Source organism: Typha angustifolia, chromosome 4, assembly GCF_048772165.1.
Source record: "Typha angustifolia cultivar Huaian chromosome 4, ASM4877216v1, whole genome shotgun sequence".
Taxonomy (NCBI): Eukaryota; Viridiplantae; Streptophyta; class Magnoliopsida; order Poales; family Typhaceae; genus Typha; species Typha angustifolia.
The window spans coordinates 3,881,085-3,898,898 of NC_133242.1; the positions used below are offsets into that span (position 1 = coordinate 3,881,085).

The window sequence follows — 17,814 nt, forward strand, 5'->3', positions numbered from 1 at the left end:
TAGGTGGTTATTTGCACACAAATAAAGAGAACGTAAGAAGACGCCGACAACCGACCCCACTAACCCTACATACGAAGCTCTCTCTTTTCCCCCCTTGTGTGTATCTGAGAATAGATGGAAGCACCTCCACGATAACTTTATCCGTTTAATTTATTGTTATCGGTGCATATATCTCGATAAGATCGGATCCCTCTAAGCTCTCGTGGCTTGTCTTACTTGAGATTTTAAATTTGTAGGGTTGCTGAGTGCAAAGATACTAATAAATGGCTACAGGAGGTTCTTCATGTGCATCAGCAGCGTCCGCTTGCCGACATTTTTTTAATTAGTAGACCCTTGGATTGTGAGAATTAATGATAGTTTGGGAGACTAAGTATAATTATTCCATAGATAATAATACCTAAGTATTGACTGAGCTAATAATTAAGACCCACTAAATTATTGTCTATTTTTATATGCACCGATAATTTTATCAATAATTATTTTAGTAATTTTTAATAAATTAAATTAATAATAGGGTGTTATGTACAAATTATAGGAAGAAAAGTGGTCAGCTTATAAAATTGGGAAGGACTGGGGGGGGGGGGGGGGGGGGGGGTGGGGGTTAATTAGAAGATGGTAAAAATATAGGGTGTTATTAAAAAAAATTCCCCTTAAGAAAGTGGTAAAAATAATATAAAATAATAAAAAGGAATAGGCTTGCTCTTGAAGAGAAGGATCATCGAAACGACGGGGAGCCGACGTAAGCGAACGCTGCCACCACCGCATGACGGCACGGCTGGCGTCAGCGCGACGACTTCATCATCTAACCAAACTCCCGGTCTTCTCCTCCTCACAATTAAAGAATTAGAAAAACACATTGAGAAAATTACAGACAAAAATCGAAGAAAATTAACATCCCATTCCTATATCTCTGCAAATTTCTTTCCCCCCTTTCGCCAGGATTCGTGATCTTTTGTCTGCTGCAACTCGTCCCTTTTTCCCTTCATTTGAATTCTGTAGATTGTTGAAAGAATTCTGTCAGTTGGTTGTTTTTTTTTTGGTCGAACGGATCATATCTGAGTCCAAATTCGATACAAAGCTCGGAACTTGGAATCGTTGGATGCGTAAAGCTCGGATCTTGGATCGAAGGAAGCATGCTGATCGAAATCGAATACTAGGATCGATTTGCTTTGTTTGGAATCGTGCGAATTCTGAAATCTATTAAAAAGGAAATTTCTAGTTTCTTCAACCCTTCTATTCCCGAATTCCTTCTCTATTTTGATTCAATCTTCTCGCTTTTCGATCGAATGCGTCATACCTGAGTCCAAATTCCATAGAAACCTCGGATTTTCGGAATCATAGGAACCATGTGGATCGGAATTTAAGGGTTTCCTATCCATGGCGAGCCTCGGGGAGCCCTCTTCTTCGATAAGTTTCACCTCCTCCTCCAACATCTCCAATGGCTCCATCTCGTCCATCGCTCCTCCCCCGGCCACCCCACCGGGCCCCTCCTCCGCCGCCGCCGCAGCCAGCACGAATCTCGAGGTGTTAAGCCTAAGCCGCCTCAGCTCGAATCTCGAGCGCCTCCTCCTCGACTCGGATGGCTTTGATTGCACCGACGCCCAGATCATCGTCGACGGCGTTCCGATCGGCGTCCACCGCTGCATCTTAGGGGCGAGGAGCCGGTTCTTCTATGATCTATTCTCCCGTGGCGGTGGCGAAGAAGGAAAGCCGAAGTACCTGATGAGCGAGTTGGTGAAATGTGGAAGGGTGGGAAGGGAAGCATTTATGATATTTTTGGCCTATATTTATACAGGGAAGCTGAAGCCCTCGCCGCCGGAGGTGTCGGTCTGCGTTGATGAGATGTGTGCACACGACGCTTGCCGGCCGGCAATTGAATTTGTCGTCGAGTTGATGTACGCGTCGTCGGTGTTCCAGATTCCGGAGCTCATCTCGCTGTTTCAGGTCACTGGATTGATTAATATCTGATGCTCAATTTTAGAATTTGATTATTGACTGGAGATCTTAAATTAGGTAGACATTAGCTCTTTCAGTTTTGTTACTCTATGATGATAATTCTCTGCATGCTTTTGGATTTCATTTAGTATGCCTTAACAAGTTTTTGGCAAAGTGTTAGTTTGGGGCAGTTTTTGGCGTTCCGTAATTGTTGAAGAATTTTGTGTGCGTGCGCGCGCGCGCAGAGGCATGATCATGACCTAATAGACCATAATTTTAAATAATTATAATAGAGTTCGCCGTAAGATCTAACTATCTAAGACATCCCTGATTGCCTTCTGTGCAAAATAAGCTTATGAATCTATGGATGTTCAACTGGCGATAGTGAATGTAAGCTAGTTATCACTGTTGTCAGTAGAAGTGGTTCATGGGAGTAGAAATAGGAAAGATGACTAATCTTTTGTTTCATTTCTCTCTACCAGACTGGTCCTTAATATTTTGATTCAATTTCTTCCGGTGAATATTTTTCATCTTTTTGAAATGTCACGGTTGGATTCGATTTTATTGCGTAAACTTCCATCTTTGGATAACTTCTGTCAATTTTTGATGTAATTGCTTTCACATGTATTGATATCAGTTGGGTATAACTGCTTCAGGTTTCGCTATTAGACCCTTGTTTCAGTTGTTTATCTTGTTAATGTTTGTTTCCTGCAATTCCTTAGTTCTTCAAAGTGCATTAAGGACACTCTTGACTTGAATTTGCGTATTGTTACAGAGACGTCTTCTCAACTTTGTTCAGAAAGCTCTGGTGGAAGATGTAATACCTATTCTACTGGTCGCTTTTCACTCACAGCTTAATCTGTTGCTCAATCCCTGTATCGAAAGAGTAGCAAGATCATATCTTGACAATATCTCTCTTGAGAAGGATCTTCCTCAAGAAATCGCTGAGGCAGTTAAACTTATCCGCAGCAAATCCCAGCCTAGTGAAGCTGATGTCATAACTGTAGACCCAATCCATGAAAAAAGAGTCGGAAGAATCCACAGGGCCCTGGATTGCGATGATGTTCATCTTGTTAAGTTGCTACTTTCTGAGTCTCAGATCACATTAGATGATGCCCATGCTTTACACTATGCTGCTGCATACTGTGATACGAAAATTGTGGCAGAGTTGCTAGATCTGGATCTCGCAAATGTTAATCTAAAGAATGAGAGAGGATATACACCCCTCCATGTGGCTTCCATGAGAAAAGAGCCGGCAGTCATCGTCTCCCTCCTAACCAAGGGTGCCTCTGTGGCAGAAACAACAGCTGATGGACGTAATGCTGTTAACATTTGTAGGAGGCTGACAAGGGCAAAAGACTATAATGCAAGGACAGCACAAGGCCAAGAGACAAATACAGATCGAATATGCATTGATATCCTAGAGAAGGAGCTCATGAGGAATCCCATGGCTGTAGAAGATTCGGTCACTTCGCCATTATTTGCTGATGACCTCCACATGAAACTTATTTATCTGGAAAATAGAGGTTTGGCTTTTATATTTGTTAATTTTGGAGTCATCTTTGCTATTTGACAAAATAATCACTACAAGGTCGTAGTAGTAGAAATTCAAGTTCTTATCATCCTTTAAATTCTTGTGTATTACTAACATCAATTGAAGAACTACACAAACGGAGTACTCATGAATATACTATCTGTCACAGGATAATAGCTTATGCATGTTAAATAGATGATTAACCTTTCCACACCATTCTTAAGTAATTTGTTACACTTAGTTTTTCATTCAACTTCATCGCATACTATCACGGGGAATATTACCATCATTCACCACACTAACATTCACCATTTTGCGTGCTCAGTTGCATTTGCAAGATTATTCTTCCCTACTGAAGCCAAGGTTGCCATGGAAATAGCACAGGCGGATACAACCACTATATATGCCGGAGGTGTTTCTGCACCTAACACTTCCAGTAAACTAAAGGAGGTTGATCTAAATGAGACGCCCGCAATGCGAAACAAGCGACTACGTGAGAGGGTGGATTCTTTAATGAAAACAGGTAAATTTAAAGCCAGTATTATTCTTTTCTTATTTCTTCTTTCTGGCTTACAATCTTAATGCAGCCTCGATTTAATGCCACTTTATTAAACTACCTGATTAAGTGATTTATCAGTTGCTTAATTGGTTTAGGTTCACATATTGCATGAATAATAATCCCCCATTTTATTTTAGTATACTTTGTTTTTTTCTTGGGTAGTATCAGCTGAATAGTGTCATAAAGAATACTTGAGCAGCAAGGTTCAAGGAATTCTGGCCATACGAGTATACAGCTTTCTGAATTCTAAAAAGTTCTTGGAGAGTGCTGATAGAAGAATTTAGAATTTGATCCTTTTAAGCATGGAATCTGATTCCAGAATTAGTTGAACAATTTTCATCGTTAAGATCCTACAACCTTCACGGCAAGATTGGACTAATCTCAAGTACCATTAGGAACTTCTCTGAACTCATTTTCTTTTCCTTGAGGTAGGATTCTTTAGATGTGTAACTGAGGATGTTCCTAACTTTTGTCTACTTTACTTTAGTCTGATATTCAAAGTTGATTGAGCTTTTGAGTTCTTGAATTGTGACACAATGGGGCATACATTTTTGACAGTGGAGCTAGGGCGTCGCTACTTTTCACACTGTTCGGAGGTGTTGGATAAGTTTCTTGAAGACGACTCGCCCGACGCCTTTTACCTCAAGAAAGGCACCCCTGACGAGCAGAAGATCAAACGAACGCGCTTCTACGAGCTCAAAGAGGATGTTCAGAAGGCCTTCAGCAAAGATAAAGCTGAGAAGGTGCGCTCTGGGCTATCGTCTTCATCATCCTCATCCTCACTGACAAGGCAACGCAATGTTCTAAGATATTGAAGTTACAGACATTTTAGCAAAATAAATGTAGTAGTAGGGATGTTATGAGACGAGGATGTATCAATAGTTTCAGCATGATATGTAATCCCTCTGTAATCTAAGTCATGCAGCGAAATTATAAAAGACATCAGACGACTCCTGCTTTCTGGTATACTGGAACTACTTTCTTGGTTCTCACAATTAGAAAGTCCTGCATCAACTCTCTCTCTTATCTTATCTACCTTTATTTCCTTCTTTTGTCAAATTCAAGGTACCATAGAAAGCAATACAAAACCTGCACGTCTTATTCTCGGTTTCCTTAGGGTAGGTGACTGGATCAAATTCCACCTAGAGGGACAAACCAAAGAGGCGAGATAAGGAAATAAAAGCCTCTTATCACTTATTTTTTTTTTTAAATCTGTCACCTCTCACATAGATTGTTTTCCATCCGAGTACTCAAAACATGGATAACGATAAGGATGTGAAATACCCAAATAGTAGACTCTTATCCACTTTTTTCTTGTCCACACATATTCCCTGTTCAAAGATAATTCTAGCTAAAAGAAACCATAAGGAAAGATATTTTTTTAATGGATCATAATATATGTTGGACTTTACATTTATGCACACAAAGGATGCTCCAAATTAGAAATGGAAATTTTGCAAATTTCGATATATTGAAGGCTAATTCTGCAAATTTCCTCCAATTTTTTTTTTTTTAATTTTCAAAACTCAACTAATTATTTCATAACTATAAATAAATTATAAATACTTTATTCTTGCTTACATATATTTCTTAACTTATAGTTAATTGACGAGTAACCAGAAATAAATGGTATACATGATAAAAGAAAACCTTAAATTTAGTGCTTATTGGGAGGGGCAGCAATTGGACGGTCGAGATGGATGGATTATAAGCTTGTGGGAATTGGAGTCCGTAGGATATGCGGAATAAAGTTATACCAAACGGGGAATAAAATGCTGATTTCTACTCTACTATTCCTTGATAGTAGTTGAGAATATATTATTGCGGGAATGTAACCATTGGGTTTTCGTCTGCATCTGCTATTCTCCTCCTCTCGTGGGATTGATAGCTCCAAATTCAATTCCGTCCTCTTCAATCCAACTCAATCCTCACCAAGACCTTCCTCTCTTCCAATCCCATGTGCCTAATCGAAGGTATTGTTGTTCTTTTTCTCTCTCCCTTCTCGTCCTGGGAAAAATCGCGGTGATTTAGATCCAAGGGACGAATTCCTGAGGTGAGTCTTGATCCTTATCTTGGTTGGTGATTTGGGTGTTGTTTTCTCTCCTGCATTGTTTGGATTCTGATAGCTTTCGGGGATTCACTCGGGTGCATTACTTTCGGTTCTGGGACATATCGATTTTGTTGGTTTCCTTTGCTTTCTTGGGTGGTGAATGCATGCATTCTTTAATTGCATTGTGTATACGATTTGTCTTTGGTTTTCTGGTTGCTACTTTAATCCGTTTTGTAGGTGATGTTGTTAGCGGAGTGATTAGATTGCTGGTAAAGATGACCATTTTCCTAAATTTTAGCAATTTCTATATACGAAGGTTGTATGCCAGTGATCGATTAGATCTCTGCAATATAATGGAACTCGTTTGTGTAGGGTGGCAACCAAGCATTCATATACCGAAAGAGCTTTCTCGTGGTTCTGGTATCGTTGCCTTACGCAATCAGCATGCCTGAGTTTCTGGTACGCTTGATCGCACACATTTCATCTATTAAATTTTTGAGAAATGCTTGGGGTACCTTAGAATTCGATGGATAATACCGATGATGTGAGACGCCAAGTGTTGTATGAGTTCATCTCCTTCATATATTGCTGTACCGCTGAAAATGGATCCTGTTCAGAAAGAGGAAGAAACCTATAAGCTCTGTATTATGTTCTGAGATGTCGGAGTGCACAGGGAAATGAATTCATAATCAACTAATTGGTATTTTGGTTCTGGAAAAGGCTACCTTTTTTTTTAAAAAAAATTTTTGGGGGTTTTTTACATAATTGCCACAAAACCTTCAAAACATCGTAATTGCCACTGAAATCTCAACTCTTTTAGAATTATCATTATGATTACTTATTAATAGAATTTTCCTAATAAATTATTATTAAAGTTAATAAACACATGTAAATGATTAAAATGCCGTTGGTTTTTGAAGTTGTGTAAAATACTTATCAATGATTTTTTTTTTCTAGCATATGAAAAGATATTTTTTGATGTACTATGATATTAAAATATTGAATAGCTTTTAAACTATTTAAAATAATTTATGCAAGGATAAAATAGTCTTTTTAATCTAAGTTTGGTTTAATTATGATTAGTTAGATTTAACTGAGTGATATTTTTGAAAGAGCACAATGCTTTCCATGGCAAATATGATATTTTAAAAGTTTTTGGTGACAATTATTTAAAGATATCTTAACTTTTGTATTTCTCATCATTGCCTTTATGTTGATAAGACTTAGAAAACAAGATTGGGGCTACAATGCAAATTTTCATTCACATTTCTTAATTCTTGAAATGTTCTTCTGCAACCCTTGAACTATAGGAGGAGAGAGTCTTGCAAGTCTCTTATCAACTTTTAGTTCTTTATATCGTGCATTTACAGGAGCCTCATGTATTAGAACACTTTTTCCTAACACGTACTAGAGGAAACCCATTTGGGTGCTGTATTGCATTAGGTTTGGTTTACAAAGGTTATTTGTATGAAAATCTTTTAACTTTATTATTTATTTATCCGAAAATAACTATACCTTCTGAATTCTGACACATTGCACAGTACACCAAGCAGGCAAACACTGTTGCCTCATAAGGTTATGTTGTACTTTCTGATACTTAGGTTTGCAGATATTTCTCATGAACTTTGTGCTAAATTTCAGCTGTCTTTATCTGGTTGTAAGTTGTAACTTATAACTAAAACTCACAATTTATTTTAGTCATTTAAGATGGTAATTCTTTTCTGTCTTCATTGTCTTTTGGGTCAAGATATATCTTATTGTGCAGGTTTCCGAGACTTCACAGATGGCTGTTAAGTTTTGTAAGTACCAAGCGGAGGTACTGGTTAAAGACTACTTGCTAGCAGACCCATTTATCCCATACACCTCTGTGCTTGGTGGCATTCTCATGTGCAAAATGGTATGCTTGTTGACTTTTATCTTCTTTCAGTTTATATAATTCATTTTTGTGCATTGGGAGAGGTCTTTTTCAAACTTGCAATGCAGCAAGTGTTTATACAGTGGAAAGCAAATGACATGCTGAAGAAGAGACGAAAAACAGCATTTAGATGTAACTATGTAGATCATATAGCCTTAAATGAAATATTGAAATCCGAGAGGCAATTACTTTAGGATGCAAATTCTAAGATTGTAGGAATTGGACAAGAATATCTAGAAAGTAACCTTCTTACCTCCTCAGCACCATTTCATGCACCTTCTTCAAAAAAGTTAGATACTTGTAGCGGCTTTTGGAAATGTTGATATTCCTTGTTATGTATTTGGACTTACTTCCTGCACACTATGTCTATATGGCCCTTGAGTTACTTTACAATGACATAACTTCATGATAAATATAGTGAGAATCACTTACATGATATGGACAAAGGACTATTTTTCATCAATATAATGTTTTCTTCTTCAGACATACTCATTTGATGTTTTAATTTCATCATTAGTCATTGGCATCCAAAAGAGTTTTATGAAAGCTGCTAGTGGTATTTCGAATTCGATTGTTGGAAATTATTCATGTAAAAACTTTAGAAACTTTAAAATTAATAAAGGATTTCTTAGAAGAAATGGAACATAAAGTTGTAATACGTGGGAAGATCTCAGACAATGAATCTTGGTGTAAAATGAAAATTTTAAAAAATTATTTGTGTTATGGATTTATTCAAGTTAGTCATAAAGCTATGTGTGAGTTTGTTCAAGATAGACAAATTATGTGTGTTATGGATTTATAGAACAAAAAAGTTGTAACTGGCCGCCACTCTGGTATGAAACAAAAAGGGATCTATAGGATTTTAGAGGAAACGGTGGTTGGAAGAAGCAAGAATGGAGTTTCACACCAAAATTCACAATGGAGACATTTTTCAAATTTTTTAATTAACTCTAAATGGTAAAATAGGTTTTTATATAGATCTCACAATGACAATAAGTAAAATGCACCCTAAACAACTACAAAAAGCAAAGACGATCCTAAACACTATAAATAAGCTAATACAATCTTAACATCAGGAATTAAAAATACATTAAAATATAACTAAAACCATATCCCAACTGGAGGGATCATCAGCTGTTTGTACCTCCGACATTTATATACATTTGCTAATGTATTCTGTCGGTAATATTCGCATTATTCACCTTAGGCAAGAGAGAACTCGACTCCGTTGAATTTGTCCCTCTAGAATATAAGGGTCATGTCACTCTAAGTCATGTCAATAAAGTATCATCAGATGCTAGCCATCCTTTCCAATGTATTAGGTATCGTCGGGTTTGCCTTCTTTAGTAAATATAATCTCATCATCTAAAATTTTATCAATTTTATCTACTATATTAAGTGGAATGTTGGAAAGTTGAGGTAAGGAGGGTCTTCCATAGACATGCTCATAAGGATTTTCAAGAGTAAAATACGAATCTTTGTAAGCAACAATATTAAAAGTAGAATTGATACCAAAATCATTTGGTAGATCTAGAACATAAATATTATCATTAATTTTCTTCAGAATTTTAAAAAGCCCCACACTTCGTGCCTACAACTTCTTGACAATTCCTGGAGGGAACCAGTCTGGACGGATTTAGACCATCACATAATCTTCAATATTAAGTTCTTTAAATCTCCTTAGTTCAACTTGAATTTTATAGTTAGCATTATTTTGTGCAATCTTGTTGTTGGTTTCTTTATATAAGTCATAAATATGTGATACAAATGCAAATGCAGGACTCATACAATCTATAATAATGAGCCATGAGAATAACATCTATGAGTTGTTTTGGTTTATAACCATATACAGGTGGACTTATATATATTGACCTATTAACATTATTATTATAGGCAAACTCAATAGTAGACAATGTTTGGTCTCTCTCTCTCTCTCTCTCTCTTATGTAGACAGGATTCTATTGTCTCTCCCTTTGAGATTCTTTCAAGGCTTGGTTTGTCAAGAGTAAGTTCTAAAGTGGCAGAAGTATATTGAGATGTAGGTGATTGGTTAGCTATTATCCTTTAGTATTGTTTTTTTTTTTTGTATGAGTTGTTGAATAGAGAATTAGTTCCAGTAAATTTTGTGTTTGCTATGGTGTAATTTCAAGCCTGGAACCCATATTTAGTGAGTTCTCCATACAATCAGCTTGGTTGAGATTGTCAGTTGAGATGCTTTTTATTTTATCTGGCAAAATCAGAGTCATCTATTTCCATTATAGTCAAGTTGGATCATTTTATATTTGTTTGCATTTGGTTGAACTAGGATAAACAAAACCAAGCCAGTTTCTTCGATTTGGTCCTATTATAGTTTCTGAGGCATTACATATAATATTGAATATTCTCGTGCTTCAGGTATGCCATCTCACACAATTAATCAGTTCTTTCTACTTCAAGGGATATGCTTCTCTTACAAAGATCCAAAGGATTGAGTGGAATAACCGGTAGAACTATTGCTGGCTATTACTTCCCCGCTTTTGCTGTCCTTCTTGGGAAATAGATTGATATTCAACTCGACCTTTTGCAGGGGTATGTCCAGTGCCCATGCCTTTTTTATCACGGTTATGTCACTATACCTAGTCTTCTTCTCAGATTTATTCTCCGATCGCCTTGAGGGACTAGTTACATTTCGAAGTTCTGACATCTCAACTTTTACATTAGGGGTAAAAGTTTCCTTCACTCTATTACCATCCAATTCAACAGATTTTTCTGCTCCTGGTACTTCTATCTATATTGTCTGTTTCTTTAACATTATTAGTGGAATTTTATGTTTGATAGGTTTCTGCTGGTTACTTCATCGCAGACCTTGCAGTGATATTTTGGCTATATCCTTCGCTTGGTGGATATGAATATGTTAGTAACCATCTTTTGATCTTTACTTTAGCATGCAGAAGTCATCTGATAAGATTAAGTTCCGTTTTTTTTTCCTATGTACCTAATGCAATTGCTTTTCGCCATACAGCAATTAGTCAGATCAGCCACTTAGTTTCAAGACTGTCATTGACCATTGATCGTATTGTATTTTCAGGTTCTCCATCACATAATTTCAGTAATTTCTATAATTTACAGTATGTTATCAGGGGAAGGGCAGTTGTACACATATATGGTTCTTATCTCGGAGACCACTACCCCTGGAATCAATTTAAGATGGTAAATATGTATTCTTTATTGGGGTAAACTTTGTAGATACATCACTACTTTCAGTAGTTTGACTTTTTGACATTGTTTCTTTTTTCTTGTTTTATGAAGGTTTCTTGACACTGCAGGAATGAAAAGATCTAGTGCCTATCTGATAAATGGTGTTGCAATGTTCTTTGCCTGGCTGGTAAGTGGAAGATTCACTTTTTTGTCTGTCATACTCGATTGAATCAACTTGAGAGTCACTTATAGACAAATCAGTAATATAGAAGCCCAAATTACTTGTGATTCTGTATGAATTGGTAAAAAAAATAGGATGGTAAAAGAGATTTTTGTTTACAACTTAGCAGAATATAAAGATCATTTGATGTGTTTTTAGTATAACTTTGTGATGTAATCATGAACTATTCGACAAACTATGGTCGTATCAGATTATCTTGTTTTTTTTTTTTTACTTTATTTGTCTTGTTTTTATGTGTATCTTATTTTTCTCGTCTTGTTCAATATACTGACAATTTTGTCTTCTCAACTGGAATAAAGTGCTTAATTTCATAGGAAATTACAAGAGGCAGGAAAAACTTAATCATTTGTATGATCTCATCTTCCAGGTAATAAATCAGCCATAGGATATGTTTGTGCTGAAAAATTTAAGTGTGCATTTATATGTCCTGAAAAATATCCTTGAAGATCTTAACTGTCCTCCCAATGAAGTAAAAGGAGAGGAAGAAATGAATGACAAGGTGGAATAACATATTAGACAGAGAGAAGACGCTCTCTTGGCATGTCAAAGTTGGTCTGACAAGTGACAGCACTCTTTATGAGAATGATCCTGGGTGACTAAATAAGCAATGATTTGAATTCAGAGAACAATGTTATAAAGATATCCCTGAACTTCACTTTACATGATCAGTCTTCATACTGATTCTAAGTGTTTTTCATTACAATAGAAAAGCACCCTGATACACTAAATTTCGGTGCTCAACCTCTGGATATTTGAATGACCGTCCATTATGGAAGTATTTGCAACCCTATATAAAAGTCTCAGGTCGAATTGAGCAATTTTTCATTGCCTTTGAAACTTATTTTTCTGATAGAGTTGTGAATTGTGTGGTTGTCTATAGTCTGTGAATTAGGATTCAGAAAAACCATGTTGATAACCTTAGATGATAAGGCAGTTCCGAGTCACATGATCAGGGTAATGCAAATGACTTCAATTCTATTACTTGAATCAGTGTGATTTGTTTTCATATGGGGACCTGCTTAGCTTATGTTATCTGCTTAATGGAATAATTCACATTGTGCAGGTGGCAAGGATATTGTTGTTCATCTACTTGTTTTATCACGTCTATTTGCACTATGATCAGGTAGTGATTTCTTTCTTCACTGACACCAACAATAAAATTCCAAGCTATATATTTTGTTGACCATTGACTCGTACTCTTCACATTTTTTGACAGGTTGAGCAGATGCATACATTCGGTTATCTGCTGACATTTCTGGTTCCCACAATACTGTTTATCATGAACATAATGTGGTTTGGAAAGATCTTAAAAGGACTCAAGAAAACATTAGCCAAGAGGCAGTAAAAATGAGGGCAAATTCATTGCAAAGTCTACGGCCATTCTGTATTTCTGTACAGCCATTTATATTTTGTGTAAATTCATGAATAGTTAGATGGTGAAAAGATGAAAGAAAGTCAACTAGAGTAGATTTCAGTAAAATTGCTGTACATGAATCCAATTTAGATTTTCCTCCAATTGAAGGTTATATTCTAATTTTCTACTTTGCGTTCGATATTGCCATTAATGGATTTAGACGCTCAATTGTATTCCCTGATCCTTTCCGAGCAGCTCTTTTTCTGTGTAAAAATGTTATCATGAAAAGGACAGGTACATTCTTGCAGCTTTCTTTGATCATTACTTCAAGCTCTGTATCAGTGTGCTAGTTTACAAATGCCCCTACCCCTTGTATGATGAGTAGGGTTCCAAAATCCCAAGAAGTTGCCACTTGCAATGTAAGAAAGGTAAGCCCTCAAGATTGATTCAGTTGTATCTACTCTATTTGAATTTGAATTCCTCATATTATTTCCCAATTGTGAGGAACATGCCCCTTCTTCCAATCTTTCTTTTTTTCTTCTATCAGATTGATTTAAATTGCCTTCTCTGTTATATTATTTCTCACAAACCTTTTAGGGTCAGAAAAGTACCTGATAGTGGTATAGAATCATTACCAGTTAACAAGTATCCTTGTTTTCTTTGAAGTATCATATTTACCTTCAAAATTTTTGGACTATCATATTATGTCACTGAAAAGCTAAAAAGTATTAGGTGGTCTAACGAAAAATATCACTACAGATTTACAAGACAATTACTTTACAGGAGAAAAATATTTGTACAAAGATTTGGACTATTTCATAAATGATTATCCTTCCACATCACGATGCTATTAAAACCAGGATAATAAAAACCGATGTGCGTACTTTTTGCTGCACATATGCCTGTGAACAGAAAGTATAAGACTAATCCTTTTTAAGCACTCAAAGCATACGATTTGAAATTATTTCATTCCAGTAATAGGGAGAGTTATCCCCCTCAAATAATCATCCTAATGTATAACTAGAAGTACAGCCATTTGGCTACAAAATCGAAGGCATACAGGCAAGCTTGCGTGTTAAATGAAGAACAGAGCTATTTTTTACATAATAAGGCAAAACGATCTCCAATTTGTGATGCTCAACCACTTCTTTCTCAATAATCTAGCTTCATGGAGGGGTGATCATGTGAGACTACCGGATTCCTTGAATAAGATATGGCAAATTTTATATTCCATGGATCAAGTATGCCTGGCACAAGATAGTAAGAGTTTTCACTGAGATTTGACATTTGCTGACTTCCATCCTCGTTGCCGAGCCCTTAGTTCCCACATGGCAGTAAGTTTCTTCTGTTCTAGCAATGCAACCTCAGCTCTTTCCCTTGCTTCTTCGCAAGTATTCATTCCTGAATTACACTTGTCAGCCTCCTTTTGATACTGTGATGCTAGCTTTTTGGCCTCGAGTACTGTCACATCAGCATGCTGCTGAGCTTCCATTGCCTCCTTTTCTCTCAGCTTCAGTTCTTCGGCAAGAAGGTCCGTAAAATTCTTATCCATTTCTTCACTAACCTCAGGGTCATGTTTTGTGCAATCTGCAAGAAAGAATTTGGGCTTAGCACTATCATCTAAGGAGCATAAGTGGACAAGCGTATCAAATATTGATGGAAGAAATTTTACTTCAGTGGAGTTTCATGGAAACACTTCAGAAGCTAAGAGGGGCATTGCTGTAATGTTACTGGAGGCACTTGAATGGAATTGATATGCATGTAAAAATAAACCTGGAACTACCACAAATAACTTTGGGGAAATTATTGATCAGCTTTTAGGCATTGGTATTTGGTTGGACATGCATTAAGAATAAAGTTTTATGATAACAAGATTTAATAAAATTATAGTAATCAGTGAAGGAAGAATATATTTGAGGCGATCCAGGTACTCGTCAACATTACAAAAATGAATCTCACCAGAAACTTTCTGATACTATGCAATTCTAGTACTCTTGCTACCTTCCAATTGGAATATCCAAAACATTTGACCAATAATGTTGGAAACAACCTGATAAAAACCAATCTTCAAAAAGAAAAGAAAGATATTTTAACAATTATGCTAATGAAATTTTCAGCATTCAAAGAGGATGTTGTCCAACATTTATAAAATGTCCTTCCTAAATATGCTAAGTACAACCAGACTCATGTTCAGGCCCATGTGCTCGTAAGCAATCCCTACTATATTTTCCTATCCCATTTCACTGTTTGCTCCTCTATTGGCCCCCTGCCCTTCTCTCCTTTCTACCACACTCCTATCTATAGATAAGATCAGTAGGTGGACAGATGCATCCAAAGGAAGGTTCACCACTGTTAGGCAAATTGCATGCCATTCTCAATTACAATACTCCTACTGCTACATCTACAACCAACAATAACTCCATAACAACAAGGGGCTAGATCAATTTGAAGGACAAAAAGTCGAAAAGTGACTAATAACTTCTATTCCCATTTGACAAGGACAGAACAACCTAGTGAAAAAAGAACCTTATCAATTTAACAGGGCCAATTTCTTGAAGAAGAGATAATCTGACAAATCTATCAATCTAAACAATCTCAGGCTCTCAAATAAGTATACATGAACAAGTTTCAATCAAACAACAGAGAGGGTATAATGTGTGTTAGTAAGGTCTTTCATTACAATCTGACAAGGACAAATTGATATCTAATGAAAAAAATTCAGCACATCTTTATATACACTTTCATCCAGTTGTGAGGGATGTCAACATTGGCAATTCTACATAAACTTTCCTTGTCGATATTTGTTATAGAAGTACCAAATTACTAGGGTGACTACAGAACAACTATAATATCCTCTTTATTCTTTTTTTCTTGTTTTCTTTCCTTCTTTTTTTTTTTTTTTTGCATGCAAAAACGTTGACGTTTTGATTCCAACCACCTATCACACTAAAGTTGTAGGCTTCGAAGCAATTCAATATCATTATTTTGTCACGTCTACATGAGGTCATAGAAAAGTAACTAATTGCGCTCTCATTGATAGGGATTCGGTAAATCCTTACTCAATGCAGTAAATCCCAAAATGACAGAGAAATTATTAGTTTCCCCAAAATTGGAAAAATTGAAAGAGTAGTCGCTAAGAAAATTACCTATGAGTGAGAGATTGTTCAGCTCTGCAAAAATAAACAAGAGAGAAAGAGAGAGAGAGGGTGAGATCTAGAGTCAGTTCACTGTAAGAAGATACCAAATCAAGAGAAGGCATGAGAAGCGCGATAGGATCGGATCTCGGATCTCGGATCTCGAGAATACCTTGGGGGAGAGAGAGGAGGGATTGGGAGGAGCAGTCGCAGGAGCAAGGAGGGCAGGCGGAGGAGCGGAGGAGGGCTTCCGCTACGTGCCAGTAGAGAGGAGGCCCCACTATGTACGCCGCAAGGCCCAGCCCCATCACCACCACTATCGCCCTCACCACCCTAGGGCTTAACGAAGACGAACCCATCGCCATTTGTTAAGCTAATAAGCTTCTCTCTCTCTCTCTCTCTGTGTCTCTTTCACGCGGTTTTAAAGTGAGAAGGGAGTGAAGTAACTTCGTAACGGAGATCTGATCACCTTTTTCGGTAGCTCTGAATTGTTTTGTGATTTCTTTACATAAATACCCCTCAACATTTCATTATTTATGCGTATTACCACTTTTATGAATTATTTTCATAGACTACTATTAGCCCATAGGCTAATCAAACTAAACATCGAGTTACTCTTATATTACATAAGTTGGACATTTACGCTAATCCTCCTCTTTAATTTGTGCTGCAGTGCCAAAATTTTCAGAAGAATTTGCTAAACTATTTTGCAACTTTTCCTCACATTAAGTTTACACACAAGATTAATAATATATATATCACTAAATATTAGAATAGCCTTATTCCAAAAATGAAAGATTGCGGATACAATTAAATAATAATTAAGTGAAGCTACAATAATTAAAAAACAATTTTTAAAATTTTTTTGCGTAAATAACCAAAATATTTTTTTTTCATAAAACGTACCTTTTAAAACTTAACACTATGATGATCGTTGGTGTTGACCCGTGCGTACGAACCAAGCCAAACTAGGCTTGCATAGTAATATTTACCCATAAAATAATACACCTTTTGGGGCCTAAAGCCCATAAGAAGTTTGTTACTTATATATCATAATAACATTTCTTAAATATCGATACTAAATTCATTTTTCTTTATTTTTCATTGTCATGATACTTACTTTAAAACTAATTTTTATTTAATTCTCTTTATGGATTTTAACTAAGTGAATATATGATAATAAAGTACTCTTTTAAGCTAAATTAATTCTATCATTAGACCATCATTAATAATATGTGAATCCCACTTAAAACTTAGCTCAAAGTTAATAAAAAAATTTATATCAAATACATGAAATTACCAACAATGATAAGAGTTAAAAACTAAAAAGAAACAAAGAAATAACAAATATTAATTTACTCTCATAACCAAAGCAATTTATTGTACATATGAACAAATAAACTTGTTTATTCTCCACCCTCTACAACGCCGTCACTGCACATATAAAATTAGCTAAATCAACAAGCAGCAGTACCAAATCCTCAAACATTGTCGGGTGCCTCCTTCTTCAGATGAGTTGGAGGCGAGGAATCCACCGCGCCCGGCGGAGGCAGCGGCGCGCCGTAGACCTGCGAGCCGACGCCGGTGCGCGCGTCCTCCCTCCCCTTCGCCCTCCCGAGGAAGTAGCACCCGAAGCCGAGCAAGACGGCGAAGAGGATTAGCGGCAAGGAGATGACGATTACGAAGCCCATCTCTGGTTGTCTTATTAATACTACTCACAGCAAATGGGGGTCAGAAGTTTGGAGAGGAAAGGAAGGAAGATATCTATAGACCCAATTGGGAAGAGGAGAGAGAGAGAGAGAGAGAGAGAGATGGGTTTTGATGTGCAAAACGGAGGATATAAATAGAGGATGAGAGGGGGACCATTTATATGATGTGTAGAAGGATCTTATGTCCACGAAGATGCTAAGCTCTA

The 17,814-nt window shown here is 36.6% G+C and overlaps 3 protein-coding genes across 6 annotated transcripts; 2 read left to right on the forward strand and 1 right to left on the reverse strand.

Annotated features, from left to right (window-relative positions):
- Positions 1-825: 825 nt before the first annotated feature.
- On the forward strand, positions 826-4,994 carry LOC140758827 (BTB/POZ domain and ankyrin repeat-containing protein NPR1). The gene is made up of 4 exons (XM_073095150.1): positions 826-1,944; positions 2,711-3,461; positions 3,795-3,992; positions 4,587-4,994. The coding sequence occupies exons 1-4, from the start codon at positions 1,378-1,380 to the stop codon at positions 4,841-4,843; spliced, it is 1,773 nt and encodes a 590-aa protein (XP_072951251.1). The 5' UTR covers positions 826-1,377; the 3' UTR covers positions 4,844-4,994.
- An 826-nt stretch (positions 4,995-5,820) lies between these two features.
- On the forward strand, positions 5,821-12,950 carry LOC140759681 (uncharacterized). 4 transcript variants are annotated; one of them, XM_073096310.1, is made up of 10 exons: positions 5,821-6,081; positions 6,451-6,537; positions 7,844-7,975; positions 10,388-10,476; positions 10,560-10,750; positions 10,836-10,885; positions 11,061-11,182; positions 11,282-11,357; positions 12,475-12,534; positions 12,628-12,950. In XM_073096310.1, the coding sequence occupies exons 2-10, from the start codon at positions 6,523-6,525 to the stop codon at positions 12,754-12,756; spliced, it is 864 nt and encodes a 287-aa protein (XP_072952411.1). In that variant the 5' UTR covers positions 5,821-6,081; positions 6,451-6,522; the 3' UTR covers positions 12,757-12,950. The 4 variants fall into 4 exon arrangements, with proteins under 4 accessions (XP_072952411.1, XP_072952412.1, XP_072952409.1 ...); XM_073096311.1 differs by having other exon boundaries at positions 5,821-6,001; XM_073096308.1 differs by lacking the exon at positions 5,821-6,081 and adding an exon at positions 6,095-6,347.
- Positions 12,951-13,695: 745 nt separating this feature from the next.
- Positions 13,696-16,332, reverse strand: LOC140758599 (uncharacterized). Its single transcript, XM_073094818.1, has 3 exons — positions 16,072-16,332; positions 15,912-15,935; positions 13,696-14,352 (listed from the first exon to the last, which is right to left on the reverse strand). Exons 1-3 carry the CDS (start codon positions 16,262-16,264, stop codon positions 14,036-14,038), a joined length of 534 nt encoding a protein of 177 aa, XP_072950919.1. The 5' UTR covers positions 16,265-16,332; the 3' UTR covers positions 13,696-14,035.
- Positions 16,333-17,814: the final 1,482 nt, after the last annotated feature.

Excerpts from the sequence above, each read along its gene's own strand:
- LOC140759681 (XM_073096308.1), top strand. The coding sequence starts at position 6,243 with ATGCATTCTTTAATTGCATTGTGTATACGATTTGTCTTTGGTTTTCTG. Across the intron at positions 10,477-10,559 it reads AGGATTGAGTGGAATAACCG|GGGTATGTCCAGTGCCCATG; the intron begins GTAGAACTATTG and ends GACCTTTTGCAG. Across the intron at positions 10,751-10,835 it reads AACAGATTTTTCTGCTCCTG|ACCTTGCAGTGATATTTTGG; the intron begins GTACTTCTATCT and ends ACTTCATCGCAG.
- LOC140758599 (XM_073094818.1), bottom strand. The coding sequence starts at position 16,264 with ATGGCGATGGGTTCGTCTTCGTTAAGCCCTAGGGTGGTGAGGGCGATA. Across the intron at positions 15,936-16,071 it reads CCTCCTCTCTCTCCCCCAAG|AGCTGAACAATCTCTCACTC; the intron begins GTATTCTCGAGA and ends TTATTTTTGCAG. Across the intron at positions 14,353-15,911 it reads GAACAATCTCTCACTCATAG|ATTGCACAAAACATGACCCT; the intron begins GTAATTTTCTTA and ends TCTTTCTTGCAG.
- LOC140758827 (XM_073095150.1), top strand. The coding sequence starts at position 1,378 with ATGGCGAGCCTCGGGGAGCCCTCTTCTTCGATAAGTTTCACCTCCTCC. Across the intron at positions 1,945-2,710 it reads AGCTCATCTCGCTGTTTCAG|AGACGTCTTCTCAACTTTGT; the intron begins GTCACTGGATTG and ends GTATTGTTACAG. Across the intron at positions 3,993-4,586 it reads GGATTCTTTAATGAAAACAG|TGGAGCTAGGGCGTCGCTAC; the intron begins GTAAATTTAAAG and ends CATTTTTGACAG.